The 19065-nt window shown below is 37.8% G+C and overlaps 1 protein-coding gene across 1 annotated transcript in view; it reads right to left on the minus strand.

Annotated features, from left to right (window-relative positions):
• Positions 1-353: 353 nt before the first annotated feature.
• Positions 354-19065, minus strand: part of LOC581039 (electrogenic sodium bicarbonate cotransporter 1) — an 81617-nt gene continuing 62905 nt past the window's right edge. The window contains 16 exon segments of the mRNA XM_030974554.1: positions 354-1393; positions 2013-2212; positions 4580-4687; positions 5703-5777; positions 6873-6932; positions 8589-8684; positions 9005-9061; positions 10460-10633; positions 11124-11192; positions 11732-11804; positions 12415-12593; positions 13367-13531; positions 14321-14434; positions 16879-17134; positions 17961-18173; positions 18711-18844. Of these exon segments, the coding sequence (XP_030830414.1) occupies positions 1204-1393; positions 2013-2212; positions 4580-4687; positions 5703-5777; positions 6873-6932; positions 8589-8684; positions 9005-9061; positions 10460-10633; positions 11124-11192; positions 11732-11804; positions 12415-12593; positions 13367-13531; positions 14321-14434; positions 16879-17134; positions 17961-18173; positions 18711-18844 (2163 nt within the window). The 3' untranslated portion in view covers positions 354-1203.

A 19065-nucleotide genomic window follows, 5' to 3' on the forward strand; every position in this document is an offset into this window, starting at 1 on the left:
GTTAGAGAGTAAAGATGAGGATACAGAAAGTTTTTAAAAAGAAAGTGATATTCAAATATCCTTATCAAAAAGAGACAAGTGAGTATAACACAGTGGTATTTGTGATTATATGCAATCACGTATCACCAATTTACATATACGTTAAGTCAGATTACTAACGAATCATTAAAGCCATGATTTTCTTTGTACAAAGTCTCTCAGTATCTACCAATAATCTGTCTGCATGAAAAAAAGAGGACAAAAAAAAAGAATCTCCTACAGACAAATAACTTGATATCATTCTCTTTGATATAATCCCTGTCTGATAAAATCTCTTTGAATTATAGAGCTAGATACCACTCTCCAGTTTATGTACAAGCCTATGGAATGGAGGGAGTCAATATATAGTAATTGGGTTTCTCCTTAAAGCTATAAATCACCCATTTAACTGTAACACACTCATTGTAGATTTCTAGTCTACTTTCTCGCAGTCACATTATCACCCCCACATAGTTAATTTTCACATTCTCACTGTGAGAAGTTTGTACACATCGCAACGAGAACATATCCTTTGGATAGGATGTTAAGTGGTAAATCCAAGACAGGCACCGTCCGATGCAATGTGTACAAATCTCTTTCCTAATGTAACATTTTCTCATCGGATAAACACACGCACAGAATAAATACCATGCAGCAGGCTCGCACACACAATCTTTAATAAATGGCATCAAATACAATTTCAAATTAAACATCACTGATGTTTGTGTATAAGTTAAAACAGATGTCCTCCTGCGGCATTAAGTCCTGTTAAGCTCCTCATCTTTCAAAGTCCTGTAGCTTTTGACAGCAATCAAGTAGGCTGCTAGCATTAGGTAATACAGGTTATATCAGCATTTTTTCAATCAATAAAAAATATACACGTATGTATGTTTGAACGCACCTCTCTCTACAAATTAAAAATAACACAAAAATGATGACAAAGTAAGTTTTTTCTAAAACTCATGATCACACATCTTTCTTCCCTGCCATAATACGGTCATCTTGATGAATATTCATTCCACTTCATGAATATTCATGTCACTACAAGAAAATAAAGTACAATAATATTTGTTTACCAGTCAGTCAAAATCATATAGACTGCAGTTGAAGCCTTCTGCTTGCGCACTCTCCTGACACTGCTGCGTCGGTCGGCATCGCACCGATGGAGTTGAGACGTTCTTGTACTTACACAGAGGTTTCGTTATCAGTACCGATGTGGGTTGGGGGTGGAGACGGGGTGCGTCGGAACTGCTCAGGGACCTCGATGCGCACCTCCTGGATGCTCCCTCGTTGGGTCTCGAGATACGACGATTCCCGAGGGCTGCCAGGGATTGTGGGTAGGTCCAGATTAGGACGTCCTCCGCTACTGGATTTCCTGTAGGTAGCAGGAGGAGAAAGTGCCACTTAAGTCTTTAAATGTAACACTAAACAGAGGTCAAGTACCTCATGGCAAATGCAGAGTTCTATGTTTTTTTCTCTTTTTTGTGTGTAAATGTATGCTTCACAGATTAAACACTCTGTTGCAATTTACTGTACACTTCCAAATTCAAGTCTGCATTGACAACATATAGATTTTGTTGATATTAGCAGAGATGTATCAAATACAATACCCAATCATCCAATTATACACTAATTAGGTTGAAAATACAACATGCTTATTAACTAGATCCTGTAATGTGTAATATTCAGTTTAAAAAAATATTTATATTCATCATTCATGATTACTTGCATTTAATTGAAACTTGAAGCCTATCTGCACTAGTTTGGCCAGGAGGGATTAGACCTCCCTGCGTGGTCAGTGACAGGTGGTTATCTTATCAAATCAGCTCTCAATTAACATAAGAAAAAGGGGACCGCAATAGCCATTGTTTGCTATATAGAGGGCGCAAGTAGCTACACGTAGTGCAGTCCTGCTTTAAAGTGAAAGAGTTCAAACCCTTCCATTTTTTCAATTTCTCAATAGAGATCAAACAAAAGATGTGTGTCCCACTTACTCTTTTCCATGTGGCTTTCTGTGGACGACTTGACCGCCCTCAGCATTCTTAGCCAGTGCTTTCCAGACACCGGTCTTGGCCATGTCCTCAGGAATGTTGATGCATGCAACCTCTGGATGGAACTCTACCTTATCAACGGGGATACTCAGCATGTTACCATCTGAGAGGGGTACTTGGACGCGGCCTGGAATGTTCTTGATCTACAAATAAAAGAAAGAGAATGACCTAGTATGAGAATGTGTTCATATTGTGGGACAATGACTGCAAAGCGATTGTTGCTGTGGTATGCATCGTTCAACTGGTGATGAGCTTCAAAGAGAGACACGTGGACGTGGCCTGGAATGTTCTTGATCTCAAAACAATAATACAAAAAGAATGATCCAGGATGAGAATGTGTTTATATTGTGGGACAATAGGTATGTCTTCATCAGCTCGAGATTGCTAAATAGCCCGCTATTTCTGATTTGTGTAATAAGCCTGAAGTTTCAAATCGCTTTTTCATCAGCTCGAGACTCAACCTCAAAACTCGAAACTGGAGCTCAAGAAATTTTGCTCAGCATTCCCGCGTTGTGCGCATCTTCAGGCTGGTAAAGACGCACCGGAAAAATAGCGGGATATTTTGCAAGCTGGCCCAAGTCATATTGGAATGATTATCTCGACCAAATATCCCGCTAATTGCGACTGCGGGCTGATGAAGACGCAAATTAACTGGATAATTTGCGATCGGGATAGTTAAAATAGCGGGTCATTTGGCAATCTCGAGCTGATCAAGACAGGCCTATTGACGGCAAAGCGATTGTTGCTGTAGCATGCATCGTTCAACTGATGATGAGCTTCAGAGAGAGGCATTTGGGCATCGCCTGGAACTTTCTTCAAGAAAGAAAAAATAAGATAAAGATAATTGTTAGGTTAAAACCATTCTTTGCATGGGTAATGGAACAGATTCTTAATTCAGTTGAGGGTCAGATCAGCTCCAGAGAGAGACACCTAGACTTGGCCTGGAAGATTTACAATCTGCAAAATAATGAAACAATGATTAGCTTATTGCCATGATTTGGGTGGCTACCACACTGGGTTAGTTCAGCAGAGGATAAGTTGGAAGGCCACTCCAAGATGGACAACAATCTTGAATGATCTAGAAGGTATGGAGGAATGACATAATCAGTAATAGCAAAAGACCAGTGTTCCAATGAAAACACTTTAAACACACATCTTTGCCAAAATGTGAAAATATTTGACTACCTCTGTAACTTGCTCTTGAAAATATGGCCCCATCTGACAAGTATGCTATCAAAACCAGGCTTATAAGCTAATGTTTAATTTACTGCTTTTGAAATCGAAGAGTTCATCACTTCTGAAGGAAATCTTTGTCTCCATTTCAGTCATGCGAAGACTTTAAGTACAAATACAAATTATTGTAAGGCTCTGTAATTTTGTTTTCCCAAAAATAAGGGGAAAAGTATCAAATAGTTTTATTCCAAAGAGTAATTTATCACCATGCTACTTTAAAAAAAAAATAATCAAGAATTCTGTGCATGCTCATATCACTCAAACTGGAGATCTACATGTATGCATGCACCCAGCTCGAGAAGTGGTCCAAGCCACTTGACAAGTTTCTAAACTTTGTGGTCATATGGGAAAAACTTTCAGGAATCAAATTTCCCACATTTTAATGTGATTAAAAGTAAACCCTTTGCTGTCAAAGTGGTATAATTAACGCAATCAAAGTTCAAAGGGTATTCTACAATTACGATTGCATGAGTGGTTTTATTTGGTGACTTCAAACATGCAAATACTTCATTCCCTTTTATGAGGATTCTATCTCTTTTCTTATTATTTCATTCTTTCCTTTGATACCTCTGAGTCCCGGTATTCTTCATAACCATAACTCTAGAGAAATTAAAACGAGACAATGCTCCTATTAAATAGCTAAGCCTGAGTCACATCACTCTGGTAAGTGAAATCAGATGGGAGGGGGGGGGGGGGGGGGGGGGTGAAAGAATATTTGCACATTCTCTCCATGCTCATGCCCTCATTCATTACAGCCATATTGAAAGAGATCTTGCCTAAGTCGGCCATTCCTTTCTCATTTCACATGTCCAAGACTATTTCTGATTCATGCAACGTTCTATTTCATCCTGCTCTGAGACATGTAGATGTTTACACATTCTCATCTAAAATGAAATTCAAAAACTACTACATGTACTATCAATGAATTTCCTTTTGAATCTTTTGCTTTCATTGACAATTGCACCGAGACGGACGTGGCAGAGGCCAACGGCATGGCTCTTACTGTTGTTCAATATTGGGAAGCTGCTGTGCGATTCCTCAAAATGATAATGTATTATTTTCATTCATCTTTTTCTTTTGTGTGAACTATAGTGCATGCCACTTATTCTTTGAAGAGAAGTACTACCACATCCTTGTTCATTCAAATCATTCTTGCATAGCAAACAGCATCCTAATTGTGTGTAGTCCCATTCATATCAATTCATGCTGGTCTTGCTTTTACCCCCTACCCTTTTCTTTCCCATGCATTACTAGCACCATTCCATTCCAAGCAGTACCGATTCAGTTTCTTCTAGATTTTCTGTAGGTTTAGGCGATGACGGTGGCGGCGAATAAGCTGGTTCTTCATCTTTCAGTTTCTCTTTCATTGCTGAACCATTTTTAGCCTGTTTGCATACAATAGCAAAAAAAATGCACACTTGGAATGAATTGCAGTCTCTAAACATCCCAAGTCATTTTAAATATCTAGATCAAATTCCAGCAGTAGTAGCATGCATTAGAGAAGAAAGATTTGTGTATGGACAGACAATTACTGTACAGCTCATGCATGTAGTATTCTCTCTAGCTCCCTCTTGTGGTGAATGACTGACAGTCCACTTACTACTCTACTTAATAGGAAACCTCTTGATATGTGGAATATTTGTCACCCATGCATGCAATATTTTCTTTAACCCCCTCTGGTGATACAATGCTTACTACCATTCACTTTACCTAACACTATGAAACTTGGAAGCTTGATTAATATTCAGGTTCGCCACTAGAAGTAGCTTCACTGACCATTACACAGTCATATTAAGCAATCATGAAAGTAAGGATATGCTCCAGTATTCAATTAAAAAAATAAAAATAAAGCCTTTTATTTTTAATGGTGATGTAAAGTGTTATGAGGATTGAGGTGTACTACCCTCAAACCCAAAATGAATAAATTAATTCTTAAATCTCTTTACTTGTTAAAATGTTAGAATATTTTGTGTAAATCATTATCATGCATATAAATTTAAAAAAATGATAGCACATAACATCCTATATTGATGACTTGTCCAAAATTTGTTGAATTTTCTTCTACATGTTTATTATAACCTGATCAATGCTCGCGTAAGCTGGAAAAAATCAGGTAATTTCTAACTACGGTAATCAAAAGGTTAAGAAAAGAAAAATGAATTATTTGTATTATCATGACATAGCATTCCAATTAATCATCTATGGTATGGGAGATTAATCTTATACTTTAAAATAAATTGGATTTTACAAAAACTTCTTTCTTGTGGGTTGTTTCTTCTAACAAACAGTTTGTAAGTGGAATGGAAAAGCAGAACACTGGACAAAAAAAAAAGGTTTGGGGTCATAAAAAGTTTAGTCATCCTAATTAATCCGTGCTACCTTATAATTCACATCAAATACCATTTTAGGTTGTTCCTGAGATGCCATGGCCGATGCACGCTGTAAAAGTTGAAATGTGTCCGAACGTTTTCTTCCCTGTTAATAAACAAAATTACTTTGGTTTTTACCTACAATATCAAAAATTTAAGAGCAAAGAAAGGCTCTCATCGTCAGCTAACCCTCCTGGTCTGCAAATTTTCAAAGGGAACACCTATCTTTTTCATATTTCTTTCTTTTTTGGATTTTATTTTGTGATTTCTCCTGAACATCGTGCATCGTACTCTTTTAAAAAAACATTACAAATGTCCTTTAGAATTAAATATTTTCTAATTTGGCTTCTATGTTTGTTCTCCCAATAATTAGTGAGTGGTTAATAGATGTGCAAACGATGGTCAATGAGTAAGTCTTTTTAAAAGTGAATTTGAGAGATCAGTTTTTTGTGTGCAAACCTGAGGGGTTAGAGATGTGACATTGTCAGTTGAGTGCCAGAAAGACACGAGGGTCTTTCTGACTCTCAAGTAGACCATACAAAAAGGTTGTTAGACCTTCCTCATGCTATGCATGCACAATATACATGCTTGAGACCATCATTTGTGTAAGGTCTAAAAATCGTTGTTTGGGGCTCCATGTCTTTATTTATTCTTAACCCCGTAATGCCACTTTGGAAACTGCGCAGAGGTACTGAAAATACCATTTTTTGTGACGGTCTAAATTTCTGGATGTTGAAGAAATCAACCAACTATAAAAATAAATCGACACATACATCCTCAATAAACAACCCTAGACAAAGAAGATTTCTGTATTAAAGCCATCTCTTTTCTTCATTACAAAAAAAAATAAAAAAATAGCTCCAATCCAGTGACTACTGATTTTCTCGTTACCACAGGCTTATTAGCAAACAAAACAGCCTGGTTCATTTAATAGTCTAAGTAAACTCTCTTTTTCAATCATGCCAATAATTCAATACTTTAATTCAATAATGTTTTTGTTTATCAGGACTGACCAATTCAATTTAAGAATGAATTAAAAGACCATTGTAGTTTACTGTCAGACATCATTAAAACTATACAAGGTCTTAAAGCAATATTGCTAGCTATCTTCTTGAAAATTGAAGTAAATTCCTTATTGTCTTTTGATACTGTTTTGAGGGTTCACTAAATCTCAGGCAGGGAACATGCACTATACTGTCACCTTTTTATACTTCCACTTTATACCGCAACCCAATCTTTTTAATTTGGCGAGGAATTGAAACTGTTACGGGAGGAAAAAAATATTTATTTATTTATTTATTTATTTCTGATATTTATACAGGGTGGCACATATCACCAATTCGGTGGTCTTCCATGACGCCCTGCTTGGTAAGAATAAAACAAATAACAGCAAAAACATAATAGATAAATACATCATTCTTTCAGTCTCAAATCTGATGACTCCATGATAATTTAAGATGGACAATTATGCGAAATGAAATTAAGCAGTGTTATCATTACACATTGATCAGTACTACTCTACAAAAGCAATGATTAATGTTTGTCTAGTTAAAACAAACAAACAAACAAAGCAAAATTCATTAACACAATATAACATAAACATGTATTACTATTATGTATTATGTTTACTAATATCACTGCACAAACATGCACACAAACTTTCAAGACGGGTGTAATATAGAGTAGAGAGAAGTAAATAAAGACTCTTGTAAAATCATTTGGAAATAACCAGCTCTCAATGGTAGAGAAACCAAATGATACAAGGGGCACACATTTCCAGATAAAATGAAGTCACATATAAAAAAAAAAACCCTCTAAATAAAATGATGTGGTATTTGAAGTAACTTCTCCATACCTAATGTAACAAAGTAAGTGGGAAGGAATTCAATCATTTTGAAAGTCTCTATATGATAGCGCCCTCTATAAGATACAGCCTACACTCATATTACAGCAGACTGGATAGGCAATGCATTTTATGGCTCTCTGTATCTCTCTCTCTCTCTCTCTCTCTCTCTCTCTCTCTCTCTCTCTCTCAAGTCAACTTGTGTCAAGAGATGGCCGCTTGAAATACTGAGGATTATTGGGTATCAGGCTTATGCTCAGGTAATAGTTTACTCAGGGTGATGAAAATAGATTGTTATTTATATAATCATGAACAATAAACCCCAACATATACAAGCCTCACTAAAGGACCACACAGCAGAAAATTTGACAGGGGTAATAAGCACTGCGCATTATGGTTTAGTTGATAAGACATTGTATTACCGACCATTTTGCAAAGGATTTGAATCCCTGCCATAGCACCAACATTTTTGGCAAGACATTAATCAACAATTGCCACTCTCCATCCTCATGAAGTAAACAGGTACCTGGTAGAAAGAAATTCCTTGAATGCTTGAGCACCTGAGGGTACTGTACCTCGCAAACAGCCAGGGAAATAAAATTATTTAGTGCTTTGTATTCTCAGGGGGATAAGGGTTTTATACATCCAACTGCTATTATCATTCTTATGATAGGAACTTGGCAAACATAATCATCTCCATTACCATTAGGCCTTTTAAAAAAAGATGTTGTATTGCCCTTTAGGTGCCAAAACATGGGTCGGTCGATCAGAAATCTTTTATATTTAAAAACTTTTTTTCTTCTTTTTCCTCCCTCTTTGGGCTGATATTTCTCAGTTTTGAATGCTTTTATACATATTTTTGTATTCATTAAACATTTTTGTTTGAAAAACTGTAAAAATAAAAACATAAACTTTTTTAAAAAGCGCCAGTAGATTTTAAGTTTTTTGGGGTCGGTCGCAAAGGGCAATACAACATTTTTTTTGTTAACGCCTTATCATCACCGTCTTCATCTTCATCATCGATACAATTTCCACCACCCCATTATCATTGTTATAATTTCTTTTGTTTCTCACCTGTTCACAGGCTGCTACCTCTTCCTCTTGCTTCTTCTTGCGGTCATGCTTGGCTCTCTTGGTCATCTCAGGCATGACATCATCCAGCATCATCACCTCTTGTTTGGTGAACACGTAGTCCATTAGCTTCCTCACCACTACCATACCCAACACCTGCCATAGGTCAAAGGTCAAACAGAAGGTCAAAGGTGTTAGTCATAGTCATTTATTTATTTCATTTGGTCATTTCAGGCATGACATCATCCAACATCATCACCTCTTGTTTGGTGAACACGTAGTCCATTAGCTTCCTCACCACTACCATACCCAACACCTGACATAGGTCAAAAGTCAAACAGAAGGTCAAAGGTGTTAGTCATAGTCATTTATTTATTTCATTTGGTCATTTCAGGCATGACATCATCCAACATCATCACCTCTTGCTTGGTGAACACGTAGTCCATTAGCTTCCTCCCCACTACCATACCCAACACCTGACATAGGTCAAAAGTCAAAGGTCAAACATGAATTGAACGGTAATACAGTGCTACTCATAGTCGTTCATTTATTTTATTATATTAATTATTTCATTTATTATTTCAAAGGTGGTCTAGGACCAAACCGACCAATTATGTTCTCTTCTGTTCAGATATTCCCAGCATATATGTAATTCAAGTCATTTTTATTAGTCTACTGGAACATTTGAGTATGGCGGGAATCCATCAATCGAGATAACGGGATCACGAGAACAGGAAGCACGGTCAGACGTACAACCTGAAAACATTATACATTCGGCTACTTTGTTGCGAAGGCATAAAAATGTTCCCATGTCTGCTCAAAAGAATCGAACCTTATACCAAAATAAATAATTCTCATTTATAATTAATCTGGAGACATTATTGTCTAGTGGATAAGTCCTCAGACTATGAAGTACAAGGTACTTAGTTTGGATCCCTGTCACGTACTAGTATCCTTTTACAAGACTTGCCACTCTTCACTCAGGTGAAGAAAATGGGTACCCAGTAGGACTTTGTCATTTGAAATGCTGGAATTCTGTAATAGCAGCCATGCTAAAGCTGCGGTATCAACATTGGAGCACCAGGGGGGTCTTTCACAAAGCCTTTTATCAATGACAAATGACAAAAATCAGTGACAAATCTGCCGATAACCAATCAGAAGCAAGGATTTTAGTAGCGCATAACAAAAACTGTGATTTGTCACTGATGAAATGGGGCCCTTGACTGTCAAGTTTGACAGACACGAGCGTTATATGAGAACCTTCTATTATAATTATTATCATTATCAAATGAGTGTACAGGAATAAGTCCCACATTTCTTTAAAAAAAAAGGAGTATTATCATCAGAGATGCCAACCTCCAGAACAGAAAATCAGTAATCATAAGGCTCGAAATCAGTAATTTGGGGAATAAATCAGTAATTTCCTATGCGGCGTCATGAATCTAAAAAGAATGGCAGGCGGACGCACGCGCGCATGATTATCTGAAATTTTTTGTGATTTTACTCCCACAAAGTTGCTAAATATTGACTTTCAGTTCATCACAACACATAAGTTTTCAATGAAAAATTGGCTTCTATTAAGAGAATACTTGATACTTTTCCATCTTTCTCATGGATGGCCACCATAATGCACAGCACTTGCTACGATAGATCCCTATGCGCCAAAAAAAAAAAAAAAAAAAAAAAAAAAAAAAAAAAAAAAAAAAAAAAAAAAAAAAAAAAAAATTTAATCCGTAACTTTTAGACAACATTCCGTACTGCCGTAATGGTCGTTAATTTCCGTACCAATTACGGGAAATCCGTACTGGTTGGCATCTCTGTATCATCCATCTCACACACACATTTCCCTAAAGCTCTGAATGGCCATGACTTACCATGATTGGGAAGACGATAGCGGCATCGGTTGACTTAATAACCCATAGCACAACCAAACACATGAGCTGTATGAAGGTAAAGAGATACACCTTCTTGATGCCGACATGACGCAGATAGATGTAGTCTGGTTGGTACTTGAGAGGCATGAAGAACAGCGATAGACGGTCTACAAACTGCAGGGGTGAATGAAGGAGATGGGAGAGGTGTAATGTTAAGGAAATTAAAGCATGGGCGCGAAAGTGTTACAATGAACAAGAAGCCGATACCACTTTCACCTTCCAAGTTATATATGCTTTTTCTCGTAATGCAGATGACTTCAGGAGTACAATATAATCCAAATATTTTTGTTCCATTTACAAGATAAGCATATGATAATGGGAAGGGGTACATGTAAGTCTCCGAACTGTGAACCACAAGGTACGGGGTACAATTCCCTGCCACAACACTAACGTCCTTTGGCAAGACGTTAATCTACATTTGCCACACTCCACCAAGGTGAGGTAAATGGGTATTGGTAGGATTATTCCTTGAAATGCACTGTGCGCCGATAATGGCTGCCAGAGGCAAGGCTAGGGTAATCATTTCCAAAGCTCTTTGGAAGCGTGTAGGGACTTTATATCATGTGTTATGTGCTATACAAGAATAAATTGTCATTATTATTACCTGAACACCTTTCAGTGATGCGATACCCATGAAGAGAAACACTCCATACAGAACAGGCATTGGTACATACTGAGAGAGGAGAGAATATAAGAAATAGATTGTAAAATGTACAGCATAATGGAGCTAAAAACCCAGCGAAAAGTGTAATACTTGATAGGTCCAAATGGTAATGGAATTTTGTTTTCTTATATAAACATTAATATTTGAGGACTTTCGTTGTTTAAATAAATTGATCTGTGAGCATTGTTTGCAAAAATTAAAGAAGCTGATAACATGTTTGATTTGATAACTTGTTTTTTTTTATAACCAAACATTTATGTGAGGGTTCACTTGCCTATGAGTAACAGAACTATTTTTTTTGTTAATACCCTGACTTTATTCTCTTTTTATCTTTTTTTGGGGTATATTTCTGTACAATTTTTAAGCAAAAACATCTTATTAGCCTTTTTTTAATGTGATATTATTTGGGACTAGCACACTATTGTAAAATTACTATAATAACTATTGTTGGTAAATTTGTTAATATTATGGTAAGCCAGATTACCAACTCAAGCTGGGCAAGGGGGAGGGGGGGGGGGGGGGGGGGTGTTACATTGTAGCATACTTACAGATAAAATCTTAGTCATGAGAGTAGCCAAGCCTATCATGACGAAGACCATAACACCCGTCACTCTCTGCTCTCTGTTAAAACAAAATAAAACATATATTGAATTAGAAGGGATGAAGACTAACAAGTCTTTGCTAGGGTGTCTGATACATTTACATCTGTGTCTTTGAAAAGGAGCATAAATTAAATTACAAAGCAAAACATTGCTCTTACAAAAAAAATTCTACACAAAACATTTCTTCAAACTATCAAAGTTTAGGTAACATTAAGCCTTATCAAGGTAGGACATGCATTTACAAGCTTGGTTTCCTAATGACATGGTTCTACTTCCGACAAAAATTAAGACTTTTTTCTTCAACAATCACACATTTGTGTTCCAGACATGTCGTTATAGACGTGCTAACATATTGCCCTAAGTTTTCCTTCTGTACAAGTCCTTTCTTTTTTAAAGAAACAAAATCCAGTCATTTCGATCCAACCGCTGCCACCAGTTGTAAGACTCACACGAGACAAAACTAGTCTGACATGATTGTTGACTTGAGCTGCTCTGCTTTATTTTACTACATCTTCAAAATGGCTGCCAAGATGGCTGACATTGTACATGAAGTAAGTAACCAATAGAGAGCCTGAGGAAAGTTTGCACTACATTATCTAGATACCATACAGTTTGTCACAACAACTGACCTGCAACCAACAATCTTGGGTCTCTCCCCCGGTGCTTTACATTCCGACTCGACCCTCAGGCTGTTGACGTGGTTGATGGAGAGAACAGTGGCAGCAACAAACCATGGCAACCCCATGATAGAACAGATACCCAACATGACGGCAACAACCAACAGGTCCAGATGGTAACCAAGTCCTTTCTGCATCGTTGGAACGGTTAAAAGAACGAGAACAGCTGTTAAGAAAGTAACATTTAACTGGTTGGCTAAGAGAATCAGGGTACGTACGTACAGACGGACAACCCGAAAACATAATGCCTCCGGCTACTTCGTAACGGAGGCGTCAAAATAGAATCAGTCTTGCTAAAAATTATAAAAAGTATAAAGCAATCCATGTGTACTTCTATAATGGACTGCAAACACATGTCACTTTGAAACAGTGTCTAAAGTTTTGAAATATTTCTAGTTGTGTTTCAAACATGCTACTAGGATATTCTTCCACCTCTCCAACAAAAGAATAAGAAAGCTCACAAAATATTTCCCCTTTATCAAAACTGAACCTCCTCTTTAAAGATAAAGTTGAGTTCTGGTCATGCGATTACATTGTGAATGAAAGTTGTGGAATTGATCAGAAAAGTTGATCATATAAGTATTGGTGTGTACTGCAAGGTTCTGGAATCATCAAAATTATAAGAAATTTAGCAGTCTTGGTAAGGTAAAAGCACTGTACACAGAAAGATGTATATGGGACTACACAAACATATGGCATAAAAATCAGGCCTCATTTTAAGCTGTTACTTGTTAGAGTATGAAGGCATCTGAAGAGCCATGCTTTTCAGGGAACATTTTTGCTCTGTTCTTCCTCGCTTGCATAATACAATGAAAACGCTCGCAAATTATTTTGCATCTCTACCCAGAACTCACACTTTTTTTTAACCAGTACTCAATATTCTCTTTTAATCTTGATGACTGACCTTGAACTTGTTTTCTTTCCTGTTGACGATGACAGCAGTGATCTGTTGATCCATGAAGACGAGGATGGTTGCTAAGAGAGCCGGGATGATGGCAGCCAGCACCGTCCACCAACCGTTACCATTGAAAGGATGGATGAACCAGCCCTTACGCAAGTCAGACGTGGGCTAGAAGAGGAGGGAATGAAATCATCAATTTATATATCCATTAATTATCATGAGAAGAAAGTTATAGAAGGGAAAGTCCCAAGATATTTTGCAGACCACATCCCATATTTCCTTATATTTGCTCACTGTATAATTTGCAAGCCTAACTATAGTATGGATCAGGTCAAATATCAATTAAAACAAAACGCTTGGTGTCAACATCAAATGAAAACATAACATCACGGCTGATAGTGAGCACTAAAAAATGTCATCTAACAACATCCCCCCCTTTAGAGTAAGAAAATTGGGGTAAAATCGGGGGGGGGGGGGGGGGGGGAATTGGGGAAGAAACAAATCGGGAAACCAATTGAAATTGTGTAATTATCAGGCCTTTACCATGGAGTTGTCCAGTGATTAATTCACTTATATCTCTACCAGTAATGATAATTCTGAGGACAATGACAAACACATCTAGTCCTACATAAGAAAGCAATGGTAAAAAAACAAACCATTTCAGAAACATGAAACTTTAGTGAATGATTATTAACAGTTGTTTGCACATTAATAATCATATGCTGATGCATGTATTTCATCACCACCAGGGACCCGTTTCACAAAGCCTTTTTTCAATGACACACAACAAAAAATCAGTGACAAATCCACTGATACCCAATCAGAAGCAAAGATTTCACTAGCTTATAACAAAAACCGCAATTTGTCAGGAATCAACATAAAGATTGTGGTCTTACAGCAATATACTATTATGTGATGTCAAAGTCTCTTGAGGCTATACGTAAAGCATCAACTAACCTTGAATTCTGATGGGACAAGTAGTTTAGGCGTATCAACACCAAACAGTCTATCCACTCCAACCATGATCACTACAGCAATGAGAACAGCAAAGTCACTCACCGTCGTTCTTATCTATCAAGCCAAAGAAAAGAGAGGAACAGAATACAAGTGAGAAGGTTAGGGTGGCTGTACGAACGTTCATCAATATACATTATTCATACTCAATAGGCCATTTTAGTAGTGTAATCAAATTTAATGCACAAATCTTTGTTAAAAAGAAGGTTGAGTTCTGGGTAGAGGTGAAAAATAATTTGTGAGCGTTATCATTGTATTATGCAAGTGTAGAAGAACATCATATAAAAAATGGCCCCTGAAAAACATGGCTCTTCAAATACCTTATTATTCTAAATATGGCATGTAACATCATAAAAATCGGGACGGATTTTTATGCCACATGTTCGTGTAGTCCCGTATACATCTTTCTGTGTAAAGTGCTTGTAACTTTACCGAGACTGGGCCAACTTTCTGATCATTTTGATGATTCCAGAACCTTGCAGTACACACCAACACGTATATGCTAGATGACCAACCTATTCTGATCGATTCCACAACGTTTGTTTCACAATGCAATCGCATAACCAGAACTCAACTTCATCTTTAAGTGCCTTGTTACAAATTATTTTACAGACAATTGTATTTTAATAGTCAGAATGCAAATTGCATATATTACGTGTTGTCAGGTAGGACACACCATGTTTGTCCTACCTACAATAACAACTTGTGAGCATCGCCCGGCACAGTGCCAGGTGGAGGGGCATAAATCAACAGTAAACAAAACATATTTAAACAAATTAAATTAAATTGTTTAACTTTTTTTTTCTTTCTCGGCCGTGTCTGCAAAAAGGGGTGCGTCTTATATACAGGTGGGTCTTATACAGGGAGATGTTCGGTAGTAAGATTGAATGAATACAAGCCAAGGGCCCTGTTACACAAAAATTACCATTGACGGTAACTTTGCCATCAATGGTAACTACCATGGAAACCTTGATTTTGATTGGCTGTTGAGCCATCTTACCATGGCCATTGATGCCAAAGCCCGGCCCCCCCACTCCGAGAACGGACGGACCCCATGCGTGTTGCCAAAATGTCCTTTTCGTAACAAAAGAAAAAGGTCGACCCGTATTGACTTTACACACTGGACTTTTGCTGAAAAGGGGGGGGGTGCCGAAAAAGGCTTGTATACAAAAGAACTAGATGGAATTCGACTGCGCGCAGTCGAAAATGATGCCTCCGTCATAGAGCAATTTTACAAACCAAAACAGAAGAAATTTTTCAAATTCAAGTTCAATTGTAATCCATTAACAGGTTCTCAGAATATCGTGATTACAAACAATTTCTCATATACATATATGACCCTTTGAACTTTGACCTCATGATCCTAATATCTACTCAGCTCATTGGCTCTGCAAGATATCCAGAGTTAAATAGTAATCCATCTGTCAGTTCTAATGAGAATGCGTTCACAAGCTATTTTTGCATACATAATGAGCCCATGACCTTGGACCTTATGAACCAAGAATCTACACAGTTCATTGGCTCTGCAAGATACATAAATGATCTAAGTTTGGCAGGAATCCATCAATCTGTTCTAATGATAACGCGATCACAAGCTGTTTTTGCATACATAATGGGCGCTGTGACCTTTGACCTTTGACCTCGTTAACCAAAATCTAATAAGTTCATCGGCTCTGCAAGTAACATACATGACCTAAGTTTGGCAGGAATCCATCAATCGGTTCTTGAGATAACGCGATCACAAGCTGTTTTTGCATACATAATGAGCCCTGTGACCTTTGACCTTTGACCTCGTGACCCCAAAATCTAATCAGTTCATTGGCTCTGCAAGATACATACATGACCAAAGTTTGGCAGGAATCCATCTATCGGTTCTTCAGATAACGCGATCACGAGCCGTTTTGCATACATAATGAGCCCTGTGACCTTTGACCTTTGACCTCGTGACCCCAAAATCTAATCAGTTCATCGACTCTACAAGATACATACATGACCAAAGTTTGGCAGGAATCCATCCATCGGTTCTTCAGATAACGCGATCACGAGCTGTTTTTGCATACATAATGAGCCCTGTGACCTTTGACCTTTGACCTCGTGACCCCAAAATCTAATCAGTTCATCGACTTTGCTAGATACATATATGACCAAAGTTTGGTAGGAATCCATTGATCCGTTCTTCAGATAACGTGATCACGAGAACGGGACGTACGTACAGACGTACGTACAGACGTACGGACGGACGGACGGACGGACGGACGGACGGACAACCCGAAAACATAATGCCTCCGGCTACTTCGTAACGGAGGCATAAAAAGGTCGAGCCGTATTGACTTTACACACCGGACTTTTGCTGAAAAGGGGGGGGGGGGGGGGGGGTCGGTTGGAACACGCATATGCGTACCCTAAATAACACTGAGTGGGGGGGCCGGGTGCCAAAGTTACCACCAATGGTAAGTTTTGTGCAATGGGGCCCAGATCTCTCATTGGATGTTGATACTCACAATGGTCGGGAAGTACCCTGTGGTTTTGAATTCCTTGAGGCTATATGCGATGGTGAACGTTCCCAGCATGAGGATGAGTGACATAAAGAAGATATCAGACTGCGGGACATGCTTCCCGCACCAGTTACCCACCAGCGTACCGTTCAGGCTATCGCAGTCTATTTTCGATTCCGTGTAGAAGTCTTTTTCGTCGTACTCAAACAGGCCTGTTGCGGTCTGGCACATGCATTCATACGTCGTGTTATCGTTTGCATACCTAGGATATCGTGAACAGATTGAAACAATAATGTAGAGGGTTGGATTATTTCATTTATTTGTCATATCATGCATAAACAGGAATTGGGTTAAATTGTTTGGGTGTTCTTTTAAATACTTCGCATTGATATTGAAAATAATAAAAGATGTTTTTATCTTTTTCTTTTATGTTTGCTATGACAAAAAGTCACATTTAACTGTGTAAGACAACATGAGCATACAAAACCCTTATATGCTTTTCACACTTGGAAAATTTTGATTAGCCCCGGACTACAGGTGGGGCTATAGGGGGTCTCAGCCCCACCTACAGTGCGGGTTAAGCCTAGCCAACTTTCTGTTCAGACACAAATTTACCAAAGTGGGCTAGCCCCACCTATAGTACGGGGTTAGTTGGCCCTGAAAAAATGCAATGAAGCATATCAGAGCTGGCCAGAGACAAAGCAAGAAACCCACTGTCCAATCAGACACAACGTATTTATGAATACGCATTTCCCAAAAAGCACTACCGGTGCGAAGGTCATGTTAAGCTCATTGTTTACTATACTATGCAGACTTTTCACTGAAAATTGTTTTTACTACCGGTATTCTTTTCCGAGGCAACTTTCATTAACAGAGTAATATTACTCAAGCGACAAAGAATTGAAAAGTTAGAAATAAGCGGCTTAACTTTAGAATACCCCACCAAAATGCACCATCAACCATTTATTACAGTCCCGTCCGTCAGTACTCTTGACCAGTTTCTGAATTTGCCAATGCATCAACCAGAGTTCCTAATAAGCAATTATACCTTTTTTTTAATTATTAAATATATTTTGAAGTTATATTACCTTGCTACTGGATATTCTTTGTAGATCTTCATCAGTTTATGAACAGACTCATAGATAAAGATGAAGGAGATGAGACTCGAGAAGCTCTCCTCTATGAAGCGGGTGAAGTACTTCACAAAAGAACTGGCATCCGTAGCAACCAGGATTACACAAAATACCATCGTCCACAGACCGATCCAGAAACGAAACGATAAGTAGTCCAATTCTTGAGTCCTGAAAGAAAACAAAAATTAGAGGTCTTAACCCGTTGGCTAAGGTAAACAGATGGCTCCTGTAATTAAGTATATAGGAATATCAGTAGTGAATGAGGCCATTTGGAAATCAGCTTGATACATGTAAATCATGCATTCTTCCAGTGATATTAAGAATAACAGTTTAAATTTTTATTGAGTAAATTTGAAGAACATATTTTTATTGTTACTAAATGACAAATTCATTTTATCAATGTTCTAAGGTGTAATGTCTATTTTAAATTGAAAAAATTGTATTCTCAGTCCTTGGAGTACCACAGATTTATATTTTATACAAGTAAACTAAAATTGAGTTTAATTGAAATAGAATTCCCCCTGCAACAGGTAGCAAATCCTATTAAAGAAATAGACTTTCTATCTGGACCAAGAGAAGGTAGTTTCACCTTTTTTTTCGAGAAAAAAACATACCTGTGAAGCTTGTTAGTGAATCTCTTTAATTGGTATCAAGTCTAGATCATAATATACATTATTGACCTAGAAGAGATGAGAGAAAACTTACTTGCAGAAGCCGAACAAAATCTTCTCATAGACTAGAATCGGACCCGTTGAACCCAGGATGGTGAGAGGTTGGCCCGAGAACAGATGAAATGCCACACCACAGATGGAAGCCCCAAGTAGACCCTCTAACGCACTCTGTTCACAAGATACAAGGAAGAAGATAATAATAATAATAATAATCCTACCCATTTACCTCACCTGGGTTGAGTGTGGCAAATTTAGAGTAATGTCTTGCCAAAGGACATTAGAACGTTTGAAGAATGGGGGATTAGGGTGGGGAGAAAGATTGGGTTTGAGTTATATTATACAGTCAAACCTGCTTTAGTGACCACCTGTATAGAAAGACCACCTGTCTA

This window comes from Strongylocentrotus purpuratus, unplaced genomic scaffold (genome assembly GCF_000002235.5).
Source record: "Strongylocentrotus purpuratus isolate Spur 01 unplaced genomic scaffold, Spur_5.0 spur5_scaffold_7, whole genome shotgun sequence".
NCBI classification, from domain to species: domain Eukaryota; kingdom Metazoa; phylum Echinodermata; class Echinoidea; order Camarodonta; family Strongylocentrotidae; genus Strongylocentrotus; species Strongylocentrotus purpuratus.